General features: G+C 38.8%; 3 protein-coding genes across 5 annotated transcripts; all 3 read left to right on the forward strand.

The window, feature by feature from the left end:
* The first annotated feature begins 848 nt into the window (after positions 1-848).
* On the forward strand, positions 849-10012 carry LOC110045428 (vesicle-associated membrane protein-associated protein A-like). Of its 2 annotated transcripts, XM_020751031.2 has the most exons (7): positions 850-1032; positions 1145-1297; positions 3311-3414; positions 6378-6482; positions 7346-7498; positions 8849-8917; positions 9429-10012. In XM_020751031.2, the coding sequence occupies exons 1-7, from the start codon at positions 975-977 to the stop codon at positions 9609-9611; spliced, it is 825 nt and encodes a 274-aa protein (XP_020606690.2). In that variant the 5' UTR covers positions 850-974; the 3' UTR covers positions 9612-10012. The 2 variants fall into 2 exon arrangements, with proteins under 2 accessions (XP_020606691.2, XP_020606690.2); XM_020751032.2 differs by lacking the exon at positions 8849-8917 and having other exon boundaries at positions 849-1032.
* Positions 10013-10434: 422 nt separating this feature from the next.
* LOC110045427 (uncharacterized) lies at positions 10435-14148 on the forward strand. 2 transcript variants are annotated; one of them, XM_020751030.2, is made up of 2 exons: positions 10435-10995; positions 11574-14148. In XM_020751030.2, exon 2 carries the CDS (start codon positions 11745-11747, stop codon positions 14001-14003), a length of 2259 nt encoding a protein of 752 aa, XP_020606689.1. In that variant the 5' UTR covers positions 10435-10995; positions 11574-11744; the 3' UTR covers positions 14004-14148. The 2 variants fall into 2 exon arrangements, with proteins under 2 accessions (XP_020606689.1, XP_089133310.1); XM_089277184.1 differs by having other exon boundaries at positions 10435-14148.
* Positions 14149-16148: 2000 nt separating this feature from the next.
* LOC110045437 (RNA-binding protein NOB1-like) lies at positions 16149-23757 on the forward strand. The gene is made up of 7 exons (XM_089277186.1): positions 16149-16406; positions 18416-18549; positions 18820-18876; positions 19273-19752; positions 20751-20848; positions 22736-22880; positions 23302-23757. Exons 1-7 carry the CDS (start codon positions 16196-16198, stop codon positions 23569-23571), a joined length of 1395 nt encoding a protein of 464 aa, XP_089133312.1. The 5' UTR covers positions 16149-16195; the 3' UTR covers positions 23572-23757.
* The last annotated feature ends 75 nt before the right edge of the window (positions 23758-23832 follow it).

A 23832-nucleotide genomic window follows, 5' to 3' on the forward strand; every position in this document is an offset into this window, starting at 1 on the left:
AAAGGGCACAGCAAGATTAACTGTCCCAAGGAATTTAAGCTCGATATAATGAATACCATTTGAACGACGCGGGATTGAAAACTTAAAATTTTACAAAGAATATCTGAGTTGATAATTTAGCGCTTTTGCCACTCAGAAATTTTGCAATTCTTGAAAACCAATCACACCAGAATAGCCAAACATTTCACCAATTACCCCACAAGCACTTAAAATGTTTGTAGTCTATAAGGAGTATACTATCTAAACGTAACAATGAAACCGTCAACATTTCTCAACGGTATAGAAAGTAAAATGAAGCCTTCTCAGTGCGATAGCTTGAGGCGAATAGGAACATTGTCACTCCCATTGGATGGGATGCAAGTTCATCGCAGGGTTCACCCCCCCCCCCCCCCCCCCCCACCTCGCATTCTGTCAAGCTCACCCTTCCCCATCGCTGGTACTTGGGAAGAGAGATGAGTTATTTTCGTCCACATCAGAAGAAATTTTGGGTTTTCAAAATGTTTGGACCAAGTGCAGAGTCAAGTTTTGAGAACTTTGGTCATAGACTCATAGTCACTGAATTTGTCCTTATTACTAGTTTGCGGTCCATAAATAAGATACCTAATAATAGTAATGTAACCCCCCTATTATTGTGAAAGTACTGTGGAACGTGAGGGGTGTAGATAGCCTGTATAACAGGCATAAAATGGGCGAAACACGAAGGGAAAGCGGCCAGTGGGGGTGGAAGTAGGGGCCTCCCTGTTCACGCCTACAACACAGCTGGCTTGTACCGCGCGACATGGCCGCCATCTTGGATCTGATTGGTGCGCCCCGCATCTTTCGGTCAGCGAGCTCACCTTGACACATGCTCATTGCAAAACCCATTCGTCATCGTTGAGTTGGCTGCCATATTGTTTGGGGTTTGGGGAGTATTTTGTTGGAAAATCGCCGTGGATTTTTACGACTTTCCTCACTCCTGCGGTCCATGATTAGAAATGGCGAAGGCAGAACAAGTGCTGAAGCTTGAACCAGCCACAGAATTACGCTTTCGAGGTCATTCTTGTTTCTATTGTTTCTTATTGTGGCGTAAAGCCGTTTCTGACTTGAATCAAATTCTGCCTCGCTTATCACATATTTAACTATGCAATCACCTGGTTTATTTTAGGATCTTTCACAACAGTCGTCACAGCAAACCTTAAACTCACGAACCCCACAGAAAGGAAAGTATGTTTCAAAGTAAAAACAACCGCTCCAAAGCGATACTGTGTTCGTCCAAACAGCGGATTTGTTGAACCTCACGGGGTTGTTGAAGTTGCGGGTAAGTTAAACAATTTCTTGAAGTCGGCATACATATTTTATCAGTTGAATCTGGTGTATGCTTGGACCTAGGCGAATATGTTTATACCTAGCTCTTACAATGTACTGAAAACAGACAGTATTTGGATACCTTTAATTTTGTCACACGAGATCTGTCGTAACGCATAAATGTCTATTCCAGGAGATTCAAATGTTTTAACAAGGTACAAATTACTACATGTTGTTTGCAACGCAGAAACTTGGTTGTATATTTACCTTTTTCTCCAATATGTGTCAAGAAAAAACAGTACTTGAAGTTTTTTCCTTGTGTGGACAACCGTTGCATGTGAATTATAAAACCAATGAGAATACCTAATTAGCACATCATTGTAATTTCTAGTGATTTATTATTTTAAATTTGTAGCACATCACAATTTCAACCAAAATTCCTATTTTCAGAATTTTTTGTGTGTGTTTGTACTTATACTATCATATGTGCAAAACAATGGCCTGATTGTTTTTTTTTTTGGCAGCAATTATTGTTTGTGTTGGCAATCACATGATTTTAGTGTGCAATTTTGAATAATTAGGCAAAAGCAAATGTTTTGTTTAGGTGTGAAATTAAATTTGCATAGGGTATCACATTATTTTGAGGGTAATTTGAATGAATAAGCATGTGTAAATTTTCCAAGAGACGAAGAAAATTGCCAAGCCCATAGGGTGAGTGCAACTTAAAGTTTTGGATTAAATTACAATTGCTTGTTTATTTGAAATTACATGAGTATAATCATGTAACTGCTCGTTAATAATACACTTAAAAGAAGACTATTTGCAACCTGTGAGTATACATTAGTTGAATACTAAAGCAGTGTGCAATGCCCATCTTTGAAATTTCTGAAAATATTTGCAAAACTTCTGGTAATGTTGGAAAATCATTGATAATATTTGACATTATTGTGTTTGTAGCCAATATAACACACAATCTGATTGACTAATTCTAGGGTATTATTCTCCCATAATGCCCACAGGCTGATTACGGCCTGCAAAAACAAAGAAAAAGCCATGTAATAAACAACTTATTAACCTTGAACGTCTGGTCTTTACAGAAAAATCTCAAACCTTGACCTTGCCATATTGACCTTGCTATTGCTTACTCAATACAGCAAGGTCTCGATTTGAGATTTTCTTTTTAAGACCTCACTCTCGGTTAATAAGAAGATAGTCTTACGCTATCTTTGGATGAACTTCAAAACTCTTTGGAAATCTGTAGAAGGGTTCAGGTGTTTTTGGAGTTGTCCAAACATGTTCAGATGATATTCATAAATCTTCGGAAGAGTTTTGGTGATCTTCGGAAATGTTTGACAGACGTCTACTTAAATTGTCTTTGACTTTCTTTGAACGATTTGGGCAAACCTTGACCGCCTTTGAAACACCTTGGATGATTGTTAGTAGTGTCTTCATACTTTGGAAATCTTTGTTGTAATTTGCACTTGTATTACACTTTCTGCATTGGTGTTGGCTCATAGCCAATCAGAATCAAGTGTTTTTTTTCTAAGTGTATTATTAGGATATTAGATGTAGTAAGTAATAGTAAAACAATATTCCAAACCAGTAAAATGGTTACTCATTGCCATGTACTATACATGTATTTCTTGATAACATTTTTGGGCATGAAATAGTGTTGTGTTCGAATAAACAAAGGGTTGGCGTGGACATTTCTTCAAGGTATTGATTTATATTTTGAAATATTGTTTTCTGGGCTTGTTGTTGGTAGTTATGCTACTTGAGATGGGCTATTAGGACGAGTTGTGCATTTTTTTAAAAGGTTGGGCTTACTACATTTGGAAGAGATGGGGCATCTTTCTTCTGACTAGTTTCAGAAGCTTTGAGTAGAATTTAGACTTGCACATTGTCTGACCATTTTTCTCTCAATGTACACTATTTGTTCTCTTGTTAAGTGAAAATACAAGACTGTAAGAGTGATTTTGAGTACATGTAGTTTGTCTATTTTTCAAGTGTTCTTGTGTTGTTATAGTGATGTTGCAGCCATTTGAGTATGATCCAAAGGAGAAAAGCAAACACAAATTTATGGTTCAGACAATGTTTGCCCCAGAAGGAGAAGTTGATCATGAAACACTGGTAGGTGATGACTTACGAAGAATAAATGTACAGTACATGTGAGAGGTAAAGGACTTAACCCATTGACACCTGCATGAAATTGCTCACGACCCGCCCCTAATTCCCTGGCATTTTTTGGAATATTTCAGAGTGAGCAAAAGTACAAAAATAAACCATATGCATAGTAATCACAGACACAAGATCAGACTTCAAGACATCGTATATTCTAAGTTGAATAAATGAAGGGCCAAAATATTTTAAAAAATCAACAAAGAGAACTCAACTTGATCTGTGAAACTGATAAGAAAACAAGAAATTATATTATTTCTTTACCGCACAGCAAAATGTCCCATGGAAGCCGAGAAAATTGAATATGAGAAAATGAGTTAATTATTGACTTCGGAGGACAAAATAAAACCAAATACAACAGAATATCCATTCTTGTATTATAATGGCTAACCTTTACGAACACAATGGAAAATAAAAGCGAAAGACACATGTAAAAATCAATCTGAAAACAAGGAATCAATTAATTTCTTTGCAGCACTGTAATATTTTGTCGCACAATGAAAGTTGTAAATCAAAAAGACAACAAAAACAAGCCAATTATTTTGAAATAAATCTATTTCAACTATGTTTAATTAGTGCCCACCTAGTTCTTTTCGCAGGAGTTCTGTAGTAGCTGAATAATACTGAAAAAACATTTTTGAACCAAGCGAATAGACTAAACAACGAACTGCGGAGATTCATGGTAAATTAAATACGCAGAAATCCAGCGTGCAAAATACTGTTAAAAAACCTAAAAAACCTTTAAAGAGAGCTAAAACTTTTAAAAAACCTTTAAAAAACCTAAAATTCCCAAATAAAGGTAACCAAATGACAGAAACATGACAGGAAGTTCAATAAGAAATTTTCATTCAAGATGAAGCAAAATAACCTACATGTATCTGAAAGCAAAAAAAATGTTCAAAATTTGGCAGACTTGCTTCGCTGCATGACCGCATGTTCAAATTAATTCTTCACCCTAAAGCAAAAGCTTGAGTTTTTGCTGACTACTTTTGAGACAATTTATCAGTCATGGCTTTACTAATCATTCCAAAAGTTGAATTCAACTTCGAAGTAATACTGTACATTACCATTTTTGTTTTCCTAAGTCCGGGAAGCTGCTTTTAATCCACGATCTGTATGCAAAACTCACTTGAAAGCGCACCGTTTTTGCAGTGGTTGAAGGAAGAAAAAATTCTTCGCCAGAAAGGTTTGATGACTCTGTACACCTTGATCTTCCATTCTGAGGCCACCTAAACATTGATTTGTGTCTTCCCTTTCCATTTTAAGTCCCAAAGAAGTAATTTCTCAGTTTTAGGAATGAAAACAAGACCTTGGAAGCTTTTAGATTTGACCTGCAACGCACCATGATTACCTGCACTTTTCAAGCGCATGATTTTAAGACGAAAAACTGTCTCTCTTGGACCCCTTAAGTCCTCTAAAAATATGCTCAGAAAGTCAATTTTTATTGGTTTATTTATCCTTAACAATAATAGAACATTAGGAGAACCAAAAAGTCTCCAGGGAGGGTAGGAAAGGCAATTGTCCTCACATGCTTCTTTTATGGTTGGTTACGGCCGGCACAGGGATTAGGGGGGTGGTTTTAACGTGGCCAGTTACGGCCAGCACAGGCGTCAATGGCTTAATAAGGACATGTAAAATAGAGGTGCAATTGTCACATTTCTTTTCAATTCTTCTGCACATTTTTGCCCTTGTTTTGCACTGCTATAAATTTGCCTTGTTGAAATTGTTTTGAAAATTCCAAAATACTGTCGCCACATCTAAATTTGCATAACTAACATAATGCTTTGTTGTTTATGTTTCTTTCTTAATGATCCAGCCACCTTGAATCATGAATAAGTTATCAGGATGGCATCAAGATTAAAACACATTGCATTGTTTGGACAATCGCTGAGGCCAAAAATTCACACGATCTAATATAATACAATGTAAATACTGCCGTAAGCATGGCAGAAGTGGAGAAGCTGAAAAGAGTCTTGAACTTTATCAATGATGGTTCCTTTGGTCACTAAGTTAAGTACATGATTCTTGTACTATTTTTGCCAGCCAACTTATAGTTAATAGGCAATTCATGTCTGCGTGAACTGTTTTGCTAGATTACCGTGAAAAGTTTAAAATTTTAGTTTTTCTGATTCTAACAGTCAGAGCAAAGTGCTTTAAATGGAAGAATGTTTTCTTGTATAAGTTCCAAATGATAAGAACAAAACGAGTTATGCAGGGACAATCAATACAGTTTACTTCTTTCACTCACTTTGACCTCCGTGGCAACTTTTTCAGTTCAGTAGCAGGAAGAAGAAAGAAAACCATTGGGACCAGGATAGTTTTGTAAATTCACAATAAAACACCAACACTAGGAAAACGATGGTCATGCGCTATCTCATACATGGTAGAGAGTCTTGCTGTGTGTTTATTTGCACTGGACACGCACTGTTGCCTTAATGGATTTTTTTGGTAACATGTTTTTCTTGTGAATTTGTGGTGGCTTATCTCTGACCTGTACTGTACTGCCACAGTTGATTTTTGTGCAAATTTTTAGAGTTGAATTTTCTCTCAAAAAACTACCCCAAGCTTTTTGAGAATTGAATAGTTTCCTTACCTTTATCTACATACATGTAGAGTAGTGATATTAATGACAATGTTTTGGCCTTAAAATTATGGTGCTGTCATGGGCAACTTACCACGTTTCTATTGGTAATAATATCAACAGCCATGCGTTGTCTGTCACATTGCCTACAATTTCGCATACTTTGCTGCTAATCACTTGTTACTGAAAAAAACATCGACCTTGTTCATTTTTCTGTTTATAAGTGGGTGATAATCTTGTCTTTGTCCACATGAACAAAAGAAAGAACTTGGTGAGTATTTCCACTCACACTCAGTCGACAATAACTCTTTATTTGACTTATTAATTATAACAGTGGAAAGAGGCTGACCAGAGTGCATTCATGGACTCCAAGTTGAAATGTGTCTTTGACTATGTGGAGGAGGGTGAAGCTAAACATGTGGAGAATGTGGGCACTAATGTAAGTGCTGTAGTTAATATAGGTTAGCACTAAGCACTGAATACGTGGCCCTAAGGGAACAGCGAGTTTTGTTTTACCGAGACCCTCATTAAGGATCGAGGGGAAAAAAACTTGTGGTACCAGTCATTAGTGTGTTTTATACCTTCCAACTCAAAAATAGAACAAGCTGTGCTGGCACACAAACTTGCTGCAGTTTCTACGTGAACAACGAACCTGATCGAGTGCTAGATAAAAGTCCAAGTTGTTGTTTTCCTGGGGAGTTAGTGAGTTTTGACCCATGACACGTGACATGTTCTCTTCCAATTGGAGAACATATTTTAGTTAGGTGGTATAACAAATCCTCTTGTGCCATGAGAGGGTCTAAGCAATGATTATAGAGATCGATGCAGTTGACCCAGTTGACAATCATGGGACACGACTGTTTAAAACAGCATTACACATCAAACGGCGTGGTGTGTTGTGTGGGGTGCAAGATGCCTCAACCAACCTTGATGTGGGCTCTCTTGGAGCAGTGACCACCAAGTCTTGTTGGGTGACATGATGATATTGTAGGCTGTTCTTCTAAAGGTTGCCCTGGTTGCATAACACGATTTGTTGTAAATCATTCTTGTATGCTTACGAGGTTTTTCCCAAAATTTGAAAGAAGAATGATTTTAAACTGAACCTTGACTTGTGTGTCAAGAACATTTTGAGAGAGCATTGTGTCCAGTGATAGCAGCCTCTCACTATAGCTCACATGCATGCCTTTGTAAGCTATAACATTAGCTGTATTGTCATGATGTTTTCTCAGTGATTTTAACAGCATGGTTTTACTCTGTACCCTTTTTCTGACTAATTTCTTGATGTTTCTCTGCCCCTGGTAGGAAAGTGAGAATTTGAGCAAAGAACAGCCTCCTGTGGCTAAGACGTCCAAGACAGAAACTCTAGCAGTAGAGAGTACTGTGATTGCACCTACTCGAAATAGCTCTTATGCTGATCCAGGAGTGGAAGTTCCAACATCAACAAAATCATTGCTGGTACAGTAGCCACATAATGATGTAATATTCTAATTAGGAAGCTGTTATTTATCAAGAAGCTTGGACAGGAATGTCTTTGTGCAGGTTTTATGGAGCAGGCACTGGAATGGAAAGTTGTATAAATGCACCATGAATAGTGCATGGTATACATGCACTTTGCAGGATCAGACAGCGTTTCTTAGAATGGCTTATGTTAAACCAATCTGGCCCTCATGGTGCTGCTAGCAAGGCTGTAGAGTGGGCTAAAAGTTATTTAACTTAAGACTCGTAGGAACAGCCATTTGGTGTTTATTGTTCCTAGCTCTCAAAGCTTCAAAGAATTCAGTAGTTTTGTTACACCATTGTTTTGTTCTCTGTTACAACTGTATAATTCTATCAGCTTTGCACAAGTCCACAAATCACTGGCATTTGTAATGGCTAAGTATTATGGGCAGCTCGTCCTACAACGTTTCATTCCAATGTGAAAAGTGTTGTTGTGCATTTCACCATCTATATTGTGTCATGACAACATGATGTGTAGAGTTGAACTCATGTCTACTTTGTAACTTGTTGCTGAAACTTAATCACGGTTGGTTATATGTGCAACAACAGTTTTTAACTCTCAATTCAATGCTGTTGCGTGACACGTTGCAGTGACACTGCTGCCTTATTACTTAGTCTAAATAACAACCATCACAAGAGACTTTTGTCACTTTACAAACTCATCTCTCTTTGTCACCGACTCTATTGCTAGCCTGAAGTACAAGCCCTTAAGTTTTGCTGTTCCAATTTGGTTTCTTTTATTATACAAGATGGACAATATATGTGCATTGCTCAAGTAAAGTTTTCACGATTCAAGGATTTCTTGTCATAAAACAATCTCCTTACAATACCTGAGATAATTCTCGTATACTTATTCAGGGATTTCATTAAGGTTTATGACAGGAAGGCAATCGGTAGTCACAGGGAAGCAATATGTTTAGAACCGAGCTTTTCTATAGGAAAAGAATTTCCTCATGATGGTCAAACTGGGCCATTAAAATCGTTCTCAAAGCTGGCCAGTTTGCCCAGTGTCTGGCCCTTAACTAATCCCCTGTTCGTCAGTTGAGAGCTAAGGCCAGTGTACATTATGAAAACATTTGTTCAATTTGAAAAGTAAAACTTACATGTGTGGGTTTTCAATGACAATGAACTGGCTCGAGAAAATCTTTCATTGCTGTGCATTTCCATTGCATTCTTTTTAACATACATTTTAAAGTTCTCTGTCTGGAAATGTGAACTGCACCGTGAAGTCAGTTACATGGCAAGATTGCAGTTTGTCAAAATGTAAAGCTTTTTGTGATTTCTATGTGGGATCAATATTTTAAACAGGATTCTGATGAAAGAAGAGTCATGAATGAGGAAATAGAAAAACTGAAAACTGAAAAGACTGTTTTAATGGTATGTATCATTTGACATAGTCAATGTGTGTATTTTTTGCCCAAAATTTAATGCTCCAAGATTTTGGTGTAAACTGCCTTTCGTTACAACCCAGTACCTACATTTTTTTGACCCCTCTTGAGTAGCACCACACGGTGCTTTCCTTGCTTTGTCCCTGGTGAGCAACCTCTGCTTTTGTAGTTTAGCGAGGCTTTTAAATCAAACAGAGTTTTGAAACCAGTTTTTGTCTAGTACCTCGAGTTGTCAAGTTGTTGCCATATAGGCTGTCAGTTGTTATGAACAATTTTGTTGTAAAATATGTCCAGTCAATTGGATACAATGAGCTGCTTCTGTCTTGCCCCAAACAGCAAGCTTGTATCTTATAAGGCTTATCTTCCTTCCTGTTCCCTCTCAGCTTTTTATCATTCTATCACACTTCGTCTTATCATCCATATTTTCCTGACTATTCCTTGTTTGAAGTCAGTGATGGATTGTATCTCACACAGTAATGATGTTGTGTTTGTGCTTACAGGCTGAGACAGTCCGGCTCAGGAAAAATGTTGATCAGCTGTCTTCCCCAGCAACGCAGGCGTCTTCATCCAGTGTGTCCGTAGTCCCCACAGAAAACAGCAGTGTGAATTTGCCACCAATGACGATAGCTTATCTAATCTTAGCTTTGATATTTGGAGTTGTCATTGGTAAATTTATCGTCTAAAGGACAGTGACTCTTACGAGTTGTTTTAAACGGCCAGTTTTAGACCCTAATCAACAGACCTGGAAAAGGAGTTTTCACCATCGTAAAAACAAACACAGACTACATGTGTTAGAAATGCAGTTGACATTGTGACTCATCAAAATTTGCGTTCAAAGTTACTTAGTAAATTAATTGGTGCTGAACACAATATTCTTCTGATGAAGAAATACATTTTTTTCTTTTTCCAATATTATTATTCATCATCTTCGATCGCTCATGTACTCTTATACAGCTGATTTTAAAAACAGAAATTAGTCGACCTCGAATGAAAAGGGCCAATTTGACGGCATTGGTTTGTCGAGCAAGGATAGTTGGTGTAGCCAAAAATAAATTTACCTTACAACTGATGGGTCACATCAAAATGTATTTTATTTTATTTTATTCTTGAGATTGGAGCACAAGTGACATGAAATTGTTACAGTGTATCCGAGGCGAATTTGGTTGAAGCCAGGATATTGTCCGCCGATAAAGGGGCGGCTCTTTGTCCTATTTTGTTTGCTTGCCAGCATGTGATAGCTTTGCTTGTCAGTAGTTTGGTATAACATCAGAAATTCGTATCTTGTCTGTCAGGCGGTAGACTGTAGAGAGGTTTCTACATGTCTTGCAGAGGGATTTTAACGTTAATAAATGTCTAATGTTCTAATGATCAAACAACGCTGTTTTAATAGTCGACGCCATTTTGATTCGAGGTCTTAGTGGCAACTGCGCATGCATTACTCGTGACGCTATCCCCAGTTTCCGTGATTATTGGCACCAAGAAAATCGTGGATTGACTCGCTTCCGGAAAGCCCATTGACACCCTGGCCGATATATAGAGCCATTTGAAAAATACAGGCTCAAGGTTTATTTTCGTGATTTCCGGTGTTGGGCTAGCGATATCAGTTCATTTCATCGGCCAAACGTAATCAAAAACGCGAGTAGATAACTGTCTTTTTGCATTTCCGAAAAAAGCGCAATCATGTGTTACTGTATAATAAAAACGTTTGGCATACCTTATGGTCTAGCTTTCGATATGATCCGTGGCTTCAATATAAGTTATGTAACAGTTTCAAGGGCGTCGTCTAGACATCTAAAAAATCTCTCGTGGTCTGTGCGGTTTTCGTTCACTTTGGCACGAAACGCGACTAGAAAGTTTTCATTTTATCGTTACCTAGGTGATGGACACGATGAAAAAGCGTGTTGTAGGACAGCTGCTCGGATTTGCTATTTACCAATGACAAGGTGATATTTCTCTCGTTTATTAAGGAAATTTACATGGCTAATTTCACAAGCCTGGGATTTGAACATCGAATATTATATTGACCGACCGCCAGTTTTCCAACGTAAAAACGCTAGAGATTTGCTGGTAAGTCAACTAGAATTTTTTTGATATAATTTCGTTACTTCTCAAATAAATTGAAACAAAAGAAGAAGGTTTTGAATGTCTCGTAGGTACGTGTATTTGCTAGTGTCATCTTTCCTTTGTTTTATTTTTTCGCATTAATGAAATTTATTTGTGATATCGGACCAGTCATTCTTTCAGCGCATAAATGACGAATTTTGCGACATTTTTTTGTTCTTTTTATTCTTCATAATCCATCCACAAGCTTCTAGATAAAGCCTGACAATAATAAGCCTCTTAGGATCTCTTAACAGACAAAGAAAAGTCTGACCTGCGGCAGGTTGTGTAGCCGGTATAACGCTTCACTTCCCATGCGTGTAACGCCAGAATATAACAGCTAACGTTTGACGTGTTCCTGCCAGGCGAGATAACAAAGCACTGAAATAATTACTTAAAATACACAATTTTGTCACGACTGCCAATTGAACAACCGCTCGATTTGTTTAACTCACAAGTGTTTTGAAGACAGATTATTCTTTTAGCCTATGAAAATGGAAGGCTCTCACAGAAATCGCTCATACAGTGTTCCAATTTTAACGCAGATAGAAAAAGTATTGGATCGTGCGGAGGAGGATTGTGTAGTTGAAAGAAGAGCGAGCGAAGGGTCAAGATTTCTTGAAACTCGATCGCCAAGAAACATAACTCGGCCGAAAGTAAAGCTCTCAAGTGGGGGATTGATCCGAAAACAAAAGAGGAGACACTCGAGAGCAGTCATGGAAAGCACAAAAACCGATTCACTGAGACAAGGACATGAACGGAACGAGGAGGCCAGGCCGAGAGCTTTCACCTCCAGTACCATTGACGGGAATACAGGCAACAATTTAGAGCCCACTCTAACAGCAATACATACATCAGAACAATCAGCAGTTCCCGTTAGAAGCAAACGCTGTAAATCTCTTCCTTTCTTGATCCCAGAAGAATACTCACAGCAAGGAATTAACGGCGGCAGTAACACAGGGGAAGAGCTGGAAGAGATTGGTTGTAGAGCGCTGAACCGAGAGCAAACAACAGAAACACTAACCAGCGGAGAAGGTTATCGAGAAGACGAATTAACTCTTAGAAGGTTATCACTTCCAGTGAGTATACAACATGAATTTGAAGACCGTGGGAAAAATTCACACAGTGAAACAACAGACATGACAAACTCGTCCACCTTGGATTTCACAAATTTGGACAAGTCTAACAGTTTGATTACCGACTTCGATAAACTGTCGATGATTAAATTGAAGAGTGGCAAACAAGACATGGAGGATGAGTTTTTTCAGTCAGACTTTGAAAGGAGACGAACTTCATTGCCGTGTCATTTGGAACAAAGTAATCTTTCCACGGAGGCCTGCAGTGAAAAAAGCGGTTTCGCTTCGGATTTCAGAGTGGATTCAGTGTCACAGAAAACTGTGAAAATTAAAGCGCGGCAAAGAAGTCAATCACTTCCCTTGACAAGTTTACGTTTTGTTGGCGAACCGAGAGTTCCTTTGAAAGAAGACTATCCTAATTTTAGTAATTGCCGCCACGGCGAATATTGTTTCCGTCAACCGCTCGACCATATCGACAAAAGCAATGAACATTCACGAGAAAGAAAAAAATCTCGAAGAACGCGCTCAAAATCTTTGCCCTTAGTTTTAGATGAAGCAGGAAAAGCTAACATGTCATTGAGTCTAAGAAAACACGCCAGACAAAGCAGTTTACAAAGTCACGACAGCTCACATGACTCTAACACAAAGGCAAGAAGAACGCAATCTCTGCCGTTTATTTACGAAGGTTTTAATGAACAGGAAGTTTTATGTGATGCTGAAATCATACAGCTTCACTCCCAAACTCACAATGATGGCTCCAGCGAAAAAGAAAGAGCGGTTAACACCGAGCGAAAGCCACTTCATGGCAACGGAAGTATTAAACACAAAGCACCGTTAGAAAGGGCGAGGTCACTTCCTTTACGACTACAAGGAGCCCAGCACAGACAAATTTCTGACATTCGGGAAGATTTAAATAAGGCTATAGATATCTTTTTCTCGCAGATTAATGATAAAGATCACAATGTTGGCTTTAGAGGAAGGTCAAAATCACTCCCAGCCGTTCTGGAAGGAAAGCGAAGTCTCGATTTTACACCTGTTGCGAAAATTCTGGAAGATGACAGTAACATTCCTGAAATAGTGATTGCAGAGGGAAATTTCTATGACACTGTTGGTATCGAAGACTGTGAAAGTCAGATTGACAGAGAAAGTATGCCTAGCTTTCCAGAAGAAGAAAAAATACTAAATGAAGAATCAAACAGTGATGGAAGCTCCGACTGTGAAGATCTCGAGGCACAAATCTCAAACTCAAGTTTTGTCGCTGATCCGCCATTAGTTGTAAGGGCGCGAGGCTTTTCAATTCCTGCGTCTTTCAAAATGGAAAAAATTCCTGAGGAGCCGAACGAGAATGAAAACTTTGAAACACTCTCAAGCTGCGGTGAACAAGGGGGTAACAAACATGAAACAAATTTTCTTTGTGAAGATCAATTAAATGAAACAACAGATTGCCAAGCACCTGTTGAAAACGTAATTGTGTCGGAAGAAAGAAGAGACGTCCTCCGGAGTCAAATTGTTCATGACGAAGTCAGCTCTGCACGAGACACAGTGGAAGAACAACAAGAACCGACAAATGATTACGAACACAATATAGAAATATTTAACAAGATGGTTGCCGAGTCTTCATCTCGTGTCCAACAACTTGCATTTGCAGAATCTTCCTCCTGCCTCCATCGCGCAGCCGCAAATGGAGATTTAGAACACGTAAAACTATTGGTCGAGGAAGGTCATGACGTCAACATTTTGGACGAATCTGGTTGGCCCGTTCTTCACGCGGCTGTTACTACTGGAAACTTTGACTGCTGCGCATGGCTGATTGATGCCGGCGCTGACCTCGTAGAGTATACTAACTTTGTTATCGACGAGTACAGAATGCTATGTCGCCAAGTTTATTTGAATTACTAGTTAGCATTACTTCCGAATTTGCGCAGAATAGTTCTTTAGTGGCGCTCATCAAAACGTAATTTATTAACTAGCTTATAAGCTCAAATGTAGCTTCAACATAGGGCTTCAATGAATAAATATAGCACCTTAAAAAAGGATCACGAGATATCAGTTGAACAGTTGTGCACACTCAATCTGTAGCTTTCTCTTTTGTATACGACTCATTTGACGTGCATTTAATGTGATAAGAATCTTGAGGACGTCATTCAGCTGTTTTCTGTATCCAAGCGAAGGTCAGTTGAGAAAGCAAGTTCTGTTTTTGTTTTTGTATTTTTCGCGGGGATTCAGAAGTCAGCGCGCTTTGCTCTCCTGTAATCCCACATTGCATTGTGCACCGAAATTTCTGAGTTTAAACTTAAGTACGGGCATTTCTCGATGTCGCCTATATAGGCAATAAGATAGTCCACTTTCAAATTCTCAGCAAAAACTATTTCTTCCTTTTCTCGGTTAGATATCAGTTTTTCCCTGTTCTCGTTCACTAATAATGAACTCGAAATTTTCAATACCGCACGAGGCTTTGCCGAGTGCGGTGTTGAAATTTCTCGTTCATTGTTAGTGAACTCGTGCAGGTAAATCCCGATAATTCACTCGCTGAGTGCGCTAACCTGTAAGTATACCACTCGATAGCGTTACATAACTAGTATATATTCATATGAAAGAAACTTGGAATAACTGCCTTTAACCTGTGACCTGTGACCTGCGTTTTGTACCTGCTAGGGGAAATAGATCGGAATAGGGATCGGAGGTCCCAGGACGAGGTTCCGGGGCGGCCGCTCCCTCTTCGTGAAAAGATTACTGTAATCAGTATTTTCTTGGTGTGGAGCCTAGGATAGGAAGGTCATTAGATTAGACTTATTGTCTCACAGTTTCATTCTCTTGTCAGTTTAGACTGTTTAGTTCCGGAACTCCTCCTCGGTTTTTTAGGAGTAATGGATTCTGTAACGACGGAAGGAGGTAAACTACCCTATGATGTCAGTGGTTCACGGCCTGACAGTATTCCCAGGGTGGGTCCTAATCGTCTCAGATGCCGAAATTCGACGTAATCTCTAAAAATATCGACGGATTTCCTATTATCTCTCTCGCTTATCACGCTACCACGTCAGTCCTTCCGATCTAGAGTTCAAAAACCTAACTACCCCTCCATCAGTTGAGTTTCTGACCCTCTTCTAAGTTGGATAGCAGGCTAGTCCATCAGACGCATGATCAGTCCGCACTGAATTCCCCGTTACTGATCCAGTTGAATGGTTTGAATGTAAAAAAAAAAACACAGCTGTGAGGTAAAGTATCCTAAGTTGCTAACCACATAGGAGGGGGACAGAGATCTCTGTCTCAGAACTAACACCTTATGCCACCACGACGAAACTTTGGCTACCAAACCCTGATCTAGTCAAAAACAAAAGCCGCTGTTGTTGTGTTTTGGCCGGTTGTCGTCGTTTGCGCGCTATGCTCTCCTGTGTTTCCACATTACATTGTCCTTCGAAACTTCTCACTGCCCCCGTTCCTTATCCTGATCTATTTACCGAGCATTCGTTCAGATCTGCTCTCTTAGGTTACCTTGGCCTCCTACGCAGACTTTCTGCCCGTCACGCAATCTTCCTTTCCCAGGAAGATTGCGTGATGAGCCCAAAGAACGTATTATTAAACTAATTTTAATCAACTATTTAAACCTCTAACTTCATACTGGTAGCGCGCGTTATAGAAGTCCCAGTTTGAAGCACCCGTCTGCGTCAGCCTTTTCGCCGATGAACTTACATTTCCTGCCCAGTCAAAAACTATGACCTGTTCCATTCTCTTTAGAAGACCGAAAAAAGGGAATCTTCGACTTGGTAATTAATCTGTTTTACAAGTTATTTTTCCGTACAGAGTGCCCAAGAAGAGATCACGAGATAAGCACAACTTGACACTTTGTGCGGGTTGCTAGCTAAACCTGTTGTAAGGTCTTGTAACTTCTGCGAAAATCTTTCTGTCGTTCAAAACTGATGTCCGCGTGGTAACTACCCTACCCTCCCCTCCCTTCTTAGCACTACTAATACCTCCCCTGTTATCCCCGTGTTGCATTGTGTATGGCGCGGTGATTGCGCAAGTTTGGCGCAAGTTTTTATTCCAGACATTTCGGTCAGCGGTTATCAATAGAAAAACACGAGGAAACCAAGATGGCGGAAGGAAGCACTGCCAAAATAACACACATAGTGGCGGACGCGGCTGCTTTTCTGAAGAATGCACCGCTTCACGAACTGTGTGACAACGTGTACACGGTTGAAGATGTCATAAATGAGATCAGAGATGCGGCAACTAAGCAGCGTTTGGCGGTATTGCCTTACAGTATTCACTTCAGAGAACCAACCACAGAGGCACTGCACGCTGGTAAGGTTTGGATAACTGGATTTTAAACAGTTAATTTTAGTTTCTAAATCTCAACCCGACGTACATCACCTGTTACACGGCTGTATCTTATGAACCACGGAGGAGGAATGAATGAATGAATGAATGAATGAATGAATGAATGAATGAGAACTTTATTAACCTGTCAAAGAAGTCTAGCCAAGGGTAAAAACCCTCTACTAATAGGGGACAAAATAAATAAAATAAGTTTTTACAATTTAAACACCTAAAATTTGACTATTTGACTAGGACTGGGGAGGAAGAGTATAAAGGAGATGTAGTGACTTGAGTCATTTACACAAAACCAAACCATGCTATCCAGTGGCCTTGGATAGTGATTTGTCCAATGAATGAAGTAATCTATCCTTTATACAACTGCACTATAGACCCAGATCCCAGCTGTTTATAAGTCACTTGTATTCAAAATTAACCTACAATGTGCGATGAAAGTGTTAAGACACTTGGCAGTTTTCGATTTCCGAGCATCTAGAAACACTTCCCCCCCTTCCCGCCCAAACAATGTTGATTTTTCTATTTCTTAGACTGCACAGACTACAGCACCTACACAACATTGAATTGGGGGGTGGGGGCATGAGAGAATTAACACTAGATGCAAATAAAATAGAATAAGAGGTTAAATATTCAAAAGTGCCAGTTTCTAAAAGTGTCTCAACTTCTTCTGTTTTAGATTAAAACGTTTTTTCTTCTTTTCCCTGTTGATTTTAGGGGCTGCTGACATGTTCACATGTTCCCTGCTCAATGTCCAATAATGGACATCTAGGTCATATCCCCTCCCCTGTCCCCTCCATAACATTACACACATGGTAACATACACATTCATAAACTTTATTTCTATTTGGATTTTTTACAGTAGCACTGTTGTGCTAGTATCTCCGAATACACTTAATAATTAAATAGAAAAACTAAGTACATTTAAATGAATTTATATAAAAACTAATTTACAGTGATCATCGATTTGTTCTTAAATTAAATTCATTTTGAATCTTGCTTCCCCAAGGCAAGTAGTGACTACAGTGTAGTGACTGCACTCCAGTCACTACAGTTTACTTTTGTGGTGCACACATGAAGATTTCAGCACAATCTATTGCCTGTAACATGATGAAAAAGCTTTTATAAATTGAATGAAACTTACTCTTTTTTGCCTGGTTATTGGAACTGTGACAGTGTCTTCTTGGTGTCACATATGTTTATAATTTCTGGCCACGGTATTCAGAAGAGAGAACCATAATCATTAGTATGTGGTCTTGGAGGGCTGTCATGTATTTAAGTTTTCAATGCGTTTATCTGCTGGTCAACAACATTTCACCTCCTATCTACTTACCACATGTATGCTTTAATTTTTCTATACTTGTAAGTCTATTTCAACTGTGTGCCAATCACAGATGCAAGTGAAAACTTCCTGTTTTTGTTGTGTCCTGTTCTTGACATGAAAGTGAATTATTTTGCTTTTGGTAAAAAATGTGCTGCACTAAGGTTCAGAAATTGACTTGGCTTACCCTCTCACACCCCCTCCCCCTCCCCACCCACCACAAAGATCCAATTAACATAAAGCAGGGAAGAACTGAATCTGTTGACAGCCCTCTAAGTCATAATATGAAATTTGTTGTCAAATTCAACAATAATAAGCAATTGGATTATGAGCTCAAGATTCCTATCACGTGATCGGGTATAGAAATCAATAACGAATAATCTAATTGTTTTAGTATAAATCTACTAGTCACTCAAAACTTCATCTAAATCGTCTTCACAGATACCTCAAAAATGCAAAGAATTGGCCATCATTTTGTTAACAAGCGCACAGTGCTACGTTACTCACTATCATTCATGATAGAGCACTAGTAGATTTATACTAAGGAAGAATAGAATGTTAGTGATAATTTATGTATACAGAAGTGAATGTAAAATGGTTATTTATTCTAGATTCACCTTGCTTAAATTGACTATTTGGTAATCTGTGTGTTATTTTACAGTGTCAGAATTTGCCAAACTGACAGGAGATTTCAGAAGTCTTTCAGTTGTTGACTTGAGAGTTCTGGCTCTCACATACCAGCTGGAAAAGGAACATTGTGGAATAGACCACATTAAGACAAGACCCACCAAACAGGTCAGAACGTGATTTAGGTACCTCCTCAAATCAGCTAAATAGAAATCTGCAAAAAAAAAAAAAATGCCAATTTGGATACAAGGAAATGCAAAAATTCTAAAGGCATAGTATATCATCTAAACTACAAATAGCCACAACAGGGTGATATACAATGTATCTATTTTAAAGCCCGAATACTAACTTGTCTAGGAAACTTACTATAAGCAGGAGAGCAGAAGTCGTAATATCTTTAAGTAGCATTGATGTGTATTTGAATGTGTCTATCTGCAGGTTGAGTTCACTCAGGGATTCACAGGAAAGCTAGTTCCTGGGTTCTTTGTAGAAAAAGTGAGTTGAATGCTGTGTTATGCTATAAAACCAGGATATATACCCCCGGGAGGGAGGGACCCCTATATAAAAAAGACAAGGTGCTTGTCGGAAATTTTGAAAAGAACACCTAAGAGGAACCAAGATCTATTTTTGTCAGCGTGGCTTAAATTTTTTTCTCCCCTAAGGGGTGCCAATTCATAACACATTATCTCCTGTGATATTTTTTCAGCCCAATATCCTAAAAAGTACCGCAAAAGCTCCCACTGTGGACCTTTTGAGGCTTAACACCCTAAGAGGTAGCAAAACCACGTTTTTAACAGTACTATATCAATATTTACCTTATCTTAATAGGTGTCATCTAGCTGTTTATCTAGCAATCTAAATAACATTCTTTTTCTTTTTTTGGCCATGTAGAAATCAAACGTTGAAAGTGGACAAAGTGAACATAACAAGGAAGAGGCGGAAATTAGTATTGTAGAGAGTGACAGAACAGACCACAAAGAAATTGTAACAGATCAGCAACACAACAACGAACCAAACACAAGTCAGGAAAATATAATTGATCTCTCAAGAACTGAAATAAGCAGTAACACTACAAATGACGAAAACAGTGAATCAACAGCTGTGGAAATTACAACTGGAATGGAGACACTGACTACAAATAATACTACATTAAATGATTCACGAGACAATGATGAGGGATTTGAGGAAAATGACGAGGATGTTGATAATGATGATGATTTGGACAGCAACAGTGATGATGATGATGATGATGATGGCTGGATTACACCTGATAACATAAAGCACATCAAGAGTCAGATGGGGAAAGAAACTCTTGATGCAATCCCGGCTAATGTAACTGTGGGTTGTCTTACAACTGACTTCGCAATGCAGGTAGTAATGCAATTTCAGGGTGATATGAATAAGTAATTTTGAGTACTAACCCTCAAGAAAATTTAAAAAATGCAGAAGCATAGTCAATAGATTAAAGTCGCAAATTATGTGTGCTGCAGATTACACATACACTATTATATCTTGTTTTAGTTGATGAAGTGCCTCAAGAGCCTTTTAACCTTTTATTTGCATGTACTTGAAGTAGAAGTCAATACATCAGTAGCTGTTTAGCTGCGATGTCATTTGCTTGAATCAAATTCATGTGTCCTAAATGGCTTACCTTGCATCCTTGTCAATGTACTTGAGGTAATGCATCAAACAAAAAAGACCATGTTTGACAACATTTACAAACACCTAGAAGAGAGTAACTGTTGAAGATATGGTGCATACAGAATGTTTTTGACGAACTTCAAGGTGTTTGGTAATGTGGTGAAACACTGTCTTGAGCATTTGATGTATTTTCTCAATTGAAACTAAAAACAAGGAGAAGATGGAGAAGTAAAATCAAAATCTATGCTAATTAAGATCACATATCCAAACACTGTGATGGTCATGATTTACTTTGTTTAAACTTGATGAATTATTAACGAGTTTGTGAAAGTGTTTCCTGATTTGGAAACTACATAAATGTAGGTACTCCCATAAAGAGAACAAAAGATAAGAAGGTTGTCTTGATTCCTATTTTGACTGCAATATTAAAACACATCTACAATCGCACTTCAAATATGAATTATTTCATATATACTTCACATCGTTTCACTCCTCACGGGAAGATATGAACTCAGTTAATTGACCTCACTCCCAATGTGTGGCTTCATAGCTCAGTTGGTAGAGCATCGCACCGGTATTCACGAAGGTCACAGGTTCGAATCCTGGTGAAGCCCAGATTTTTTTCAGTTTTCTTCTTTCCAATTGCTTAAATTGGAAAATTTACTGCGATGATCATTCTTCACTTCCTTTATTGACAGTAATGTCGGAAATGATTTGTTTTATTTTAGAATGTGTTGATCCAGATGGGGTTCCATGTGATTTCAGTGGATGGTATGTTGATTAGGGAGGCACGGAGCTATGTGCTGAAGTGCTATGCCTGTTTCAGGTACATTAACTATTATGTATATTTCTCAGTGATGTCCTTTCTATTGATGCTTCCATGTTGTCAACTTATTGGAGGATATACAAGCAAGTTAATACTACGGTACACCCCAATCCTCACATGAGTGACACATTGTAATAATGTGCTGTTGTACCATTCATACAAGATAAGCTGCAATATGAAGCCATTTTTGATTTGGTTAGTTGAGATAAGTGGCCAAGAGAATGGGGTTGAGTATGAAGGACAAAGTGGGCTCCTACTCTTATTCTCTTCCCAACCCTCCATGTTACAGATGGCTAAATGCAACTGCAACTAATCAAAATTTCCCAGTACTTGCTTGTCAAAATGGCCTGTAAAGGCTTACAAACATTTTTTTAAAGCAGTGTTTCATCCTTCTTAACTCTTCAGCCATTATTTTTACCTTTATAACCCCAATGGACTGGCAAATTGTTGATCCTGATCCTGGCCTAAATTACAACTCGGTGGTCTCCATTGGCAACCCACACTTTGAAATGGAAAAAATATATATCTACATCACAGCAGTCCAAATCATAGCTAGACTGATACAGTTCTTTCACTTAAAACTCTTGTCCAGTTTTGATAAAATGCAAATCGCAAATAACCCAAAAATGTTTTGACAGCCCTCGAAGCTCAGCCAAAAGTCTCTTGAGTGTTTCAGCCCGGTTCCTGAAGTGATGTCACTAGTCCGCCCGACCCAGATCCCACTTTGTGTGGTGGTGAACATAGAAATTACACGTTCAAACACCTGTAGAAATGCAGGGAAACTAGTAGATTTTATGAAAAGAAAAAAAATTTGGGGGGGGGGGGGGGGTTAGTGGCACTTTAAGAATTACTGCACATTCATATAGATCGTTTTCACGTGACGTCATCAAATTCCAAAATCCAAAACTAAAGAGCCACGAAAATTTTTATCCTCATAAGGCATAAGGGGATCTAAACTTAAATCTGTTTACAACTTTTAAGCTCAATAGTGTGCTTGGTTTAGAAACCAGTGCCGTTTGAAGTTCAGAGTTATGTCGGTGCGTGACATACCACTCCGATCGCGTTTGTGGAGAAATATACACTTATCTAATGATTTTTAGCCTTTTTAGGAGTTAAAGTGTTAGGAAAAGTGCTTGTGTAAATGTTTGTTGGCTCAGTTCAGATAATCAGTCACCTAGATAGCCAAAGTAAGTTCCAGATGTTTGCACTATTTTCCGGCCGCCATGTTGGTGGAGCACAGAGCTCCACCAACATGGTGGCTCCATACTGGGCTCTGTAAATTTGCGTAAGACATTTCGACGAATATCTGAAGTTTGGGAAAACGCAGAGACCCAAAAATTGGAGAAGTTTCTCCTTTACCTGTCTCCTATAATATCAAAATTTCTTGACTTTACCCACTGAATAGTTTTCGATTTATTTTTTCGTTGCGTGACAGTGAAAACCATCTATACATATACAGTAAAATGCTTTCAAACTCTCCTTTTTTGGCTTAAAAAGCCAGAAGCTGAAACATCTGACGGATGAACAAATATTGACCAAGGAGTAAAGTTTCAAGGGCAGCTATAGATTTTACAGACCAATTTTGTTGCTCGAGCTTTGTTTGCCAATAGAACAATGATTGACTTGTATTTCATTGATGTGATATTCATACCAACCAAACCAACAAAATTTTAAATGTTTCGAAAGGTCCAACACCTCTATCTTAAAAACCTTGACAGCACAGCAACAGGGAGGGGTGCGCTCTAAGATTTTGATTGATGGGGTCAGACGAACATCCCATCCAAAAGATGCCAAGATATATGACATTGCTCTGCTGGGTCAGGTGAGACAAGCAAACTTTTCGAGTCTGTTAAGCCAATAATAGTCAATTGTTTTTTCTACTTTCAGAGTAACAAGCCAGCTAGGGAAGAAGTTTTGTCCATCTTGTGGTAACAGCACTTTGGTGAGATTATCAGTAAGTGTTGATGAGGATGGTGTAACTCATTACCAAGTGCCAAACAGAAAGAAACCATTTAACATCAGAGGAAAGAAGGTAAACAGTTGAAATGTGCTTCAATATTTCCACCTTTACAGCTGATATACATGATAAAGTGAATGAACTGGTGTCCTAGATTTGAAAAGCTCACATTTCAGCGTTAGCCTTGGGTACTCCAAAAGACTGTTAAGGTGAGCATCAGTTTTCAGATAAAAATTAATATTTACTGGAATGAGCTCTTTGGGCCAACCTGGCTGTTTGCTGGCCCTATTGCTGTCAGTAATAAGGTCAGTGTGATCATATTTATTCTTTTCTCGTTAGTTTGAAAAATAAGGGCAGCCATTTTTAATTTTTTTGCCATCGGGTTTTTAACTCTCGCTCGGCGAACCTAGAGAAAAGAGGAGCTGTTTGTAGTTTGGGCTGTAGTTATGTTACTGTTTTCTTCCTTGTGACCTTTTTTTCTCTCATTTCTCCATAGTTTCCTCTTCCTTTGCCTAAAGGCGGCCGTCACAGTGAGAACCCAGTACTCACTGAAGACCAGCCGCGCGGCCAACATCGTCTGCCTCGCAAGAAAGATAACATGAATGTGTTTGATCCCGATTACATCGCACGAACCTCGCCATTCGCTGCTAAAGACGTGACTAGCCGAGCTTCCCAGCTTGGCTATCACTTGAAAGGTGCACAGTACCAGAACAGAAGGAATCCAAACGAGGTCAGGAAAAAAAGTTCGCGGAAAAAGAAAAAGTGATTTGTTTGTCTTTCCCCTTTCTGTCGAGGAAACACGCGTCTGTAGGTACACTGAGATACCAGTCTAGCAAGCACAGGAATCTCACGCAGGCCCAAGATAAGCGAAAGGATGGAATTGTCACGAATTATATTTCGAACAATAATATACGCACACTTGAATACGAAATAAAGGTGTTTGAGACGAAAAGTACGGCGAAGGTTTTGCATTCTTCTAGACATTCAATAGTATTCAACCTTATTCCAGATCCCCAGCGTTGATTCT

Source organism: Orbicella faveolata, unplaced genomic scaffold, assembly GCF_042242905.1.
Source record: "Orbicella faveolata isolate gen_17 unplaced genomic scaffold, um_ofav_v1 contig_46, whole genome shotgun sequence".
NCBI lineage: Eukaryota > Metazoa > Cnidaria > Anthozoa > Scleractinia > Merulinidae > Orbicella > Orbicella faveolata.

Bases quoted from the DNA above. Each gene is read 5' to 3' on its own strand.
- LOC110045428 (XM_020751031.2), top strand. From the start codon at position 975: ATGGCGAAGGCAGAACAAGTGCTGAAGCTTGAACCAGCCACAGAATTA. The intron at 1,033-1,144 runs GTCATTCTTGTT...GGTTTATTTTAG, and splicing joins CACAGAATTACGCTTTCGAG to GATCTTTCACAACAGTCGTC. The intron at 8,918-9,428 runs GTATGTATCATT...TTGTGCTTACAG, and splicing joins CTGAAAAGACTGTTTTAATG to GCTGAGACAGTCCGGCTCAG.
- LOC110045427 (XM_089277184.1), top strand. From the start codon at position 11,517: ATGAAAATGGAAGGCTCTCACAGAAATCGCTCATACAGTGTTCCAATT.
- LOC110045437 (XM_089277186.1), top strand. From the start codon at position 16,196: ATGGCGGAAGGAAGCACTGCCAAAATAACACACATAGTGGCGGACGCG. The intron at 16,407-18,415 runs GTAAGGTTTGGA...GTTATTTTACAG, and splicing joins CACAGAGGCACTGCACGCTG to TGTCAGAATTTGCCAAACTG. The intron at 18,550-18,819 runs GTCAGAACGTGA...GTCTATCTGCAG, and splicing joins AGACAAGACCCACCAAACAG to GTTGAGTTCACTCAGGGATT.